At 43.6% G+C, this 2291-nt stretch overlaps 1 protein-coding gene across 1 annotated transcript in view; it reads left to right on the top strand.

Annotated features, from left to right (window-relative positions):
• Positions 1 to 2291, top strand: part of LOC307074174 (TBC1 domain family member 10A-like) — a 14171-nt gene extending 11880 nt beyond the window's left edge. Inside the window, exon 9 of the mRNA XM_079734198.1 lies at positions 390 to 2291. Within this exon, the coding sequence (XP_079590324.1) occupies positions 390 to 797 (408 nt within the window). The 3' untranslated portion in view covers positions 798 to 2291. The remainder of the gene's footprint in view (positions 1 to 389) is intronic.

A 2291-nucleotide genomic window follows, 5' to 3' on the forward strand; every position in this document is an offset into this window, starting at 1 on the left:
ATGTGTAGTTGTTGTAGGGTGTGCAGATAGTACGGGTGAGGTACAGTATGTACGGGTGAGGTACAGTAAGCAGAAGGCAGGTACAGTAAATACAGGGCAGGTACAGTAAATACAGGGCAGGTACAGTAAATACAGGGCAGGTACAGCAAGTATAGGGAAGGCACAGGTGTAGGAGATTTTAGGCAGAGTTGAGGTACCGGTGAGATTCAGTCAGTACAGGCTAGGCTGCGGAAGGTGGTGTTCACAGGCTTCCCCTTTGACCATTCAAGTGGAAGACGTTCAAACGTTCTGGTCTTAGCACCTTGAATGGTTTACTGAAACTCGTCTCCACCTCCCTCCCTCCCTCCCTCCCCCCTCTCCTCCCCCCCCCCCCCCCCCCCCCCCCCCAGGTGGTGGAGTCCCCCGTGTCGGAGCGGGACATCGAGCGGGAGCACGTGGCCCAGCGGCGGCGCTGGGAGGAGAGCCGGGGGGAGCTGCGCTGCCGCTCCCCCAGCAGGATGCACGGCGCCCGGGCCATCATCACCGCCGAGCCCCCCCGGCGCCAGGACCTCCAGCAGAACCCCACCATCCTGGTGGAGGCCCCCCCGGCCACTGCCCCGTCCAACGGGGGCCCGGGGGAGGAGCGAGCCGGAGGGAAGGGGAAGAAGAAGAAGAAGAAGAGGAAGAACAAGGAGGAGAAGGGAGCGCAGTCCGTCCCTCCGTCCGCTCCCAGCGACCCCTCTCGCTCCCTGAAGGACGACTCCCGGCAGGCCTCCACGGAGAGCCTGAGCAGCGAAGAGCATGACTCCTACCTGTAGACTCCACCGACGGGAAGGATGCTAACGGAGGCTTCCACCAATGGGAGCGATGCTACCTCGTAGCGTCTTGCTGTCTGATTAGGCTTCCACCAATGAGAGGGATGATTGCTCATTGCGTCTTGCTGTATGATGGGGCTTCCACCAATGGGAGCGACGCTATCATGTAGTGTCTTGTTTTTAGATGCTCAGTTTTCCCACCAAAGCTTTGGCTGCTTAATTTTTGTTCTGTTATTCATATAGATTTAGATTTTGGGTTAAAAGTGTACATGATTGTGATTTTGTTGATGAAATCTTAGATACACACTATTGATGAACACTAACTAAATGAATAGCTGTGGGAGGAAGGAAATACTTGATCAAACTTTGAAGGAAAGTCAAAATTATTCAGACAAAATGAGAATATTATTGTTGTAACCTGCTGTACAACCATGTTAAGTGCCATCCACAGGATATTGCCACGTTTTTTTAAATATTTGGAGATATCTTGAATTGTAATAAGACTGAAAGGCCCATGAAGGATGTTGACATGACTAACATTTAGTGTCGTTTCCGTAAAGTCTTTAAATAATCACTTTATACGGTCATGTTTATATTATAGTAATACAAAATGATTTATCATAATGTATTATAACAATAATAATGATGTATTTGTTTGAATCAATCACTTTATAATGATTCGATTATAATATAGTAATAAATAATGATTTTATTATGTATTATAATTATAATGTATATTTGCACTAAATAATGTTGCTGTGCAACAAAATGTCCTGAAATTGGCTTTAAACAATATATACGTGAGTAGATTTGAGAAGATGTTGGGAGCACAATTATTCAAACTTTTAATGTGACTGATCATTTTTAATGTTTTATTATTTAAACACACTGTGAGGATCACAAGCCACCTGTATACATTTGTTAACCCTTGAGATAGGATTTAGTTATTTCTCTGCAAATCATTTATATGGACGGAACGATGTTGATTTTTTTTTCACATGTATTATGCCATATGTTGGATTGCGCATCTTATATTATTTGCTGAATTCAGGTAAACTTTTGTTGGCTAATGGGAATTACCAATCATGAGCGCCAGTTCTTTTGGTTTGTTGCGTTATACTGTTTATTATTTCCTCGTAGAAGTAGCAGTAGCAGCACACCAGATCGACCCATAGAGGGCTCCCTTGTGCTTCTTAAGATATTTAAAAACGTAAACCACTTGTTCTATATGCTTCGAAACCAATGACTCTTTATAGCAACACAGCTACACAGCTGTTCTGATGGAGGACTATAACTGACAATCTTGGTCATTTAAAAAAAAAAACTGAGCAATCACTTTGAGGTTATTTATATCTGCACATTTTTTGTATGTAATTATCTCCTACATTGTACATCCAAATAGCCAATGCCTGTATGCTATTGAAACTAAAGACTTTCTTTTGTACCAAAAATCTCAATTTTTCAAGAATTAAATTTGTCCAAATCCAGAAAAAGCAA

The sequence above is a fragment of the Pollachius pollachius genome, assembly GCF_949987615.1.
Source record: "Pollachius pollachius genome assembly, chromosome: 4".
In the NCBI taxonomy this organism is placed as follows: Eukaryota; Metazoa; Chordata; class Actinopteri; order Gadiformes; family Gadidae; genus Pollachius; species Pollachius pollachius.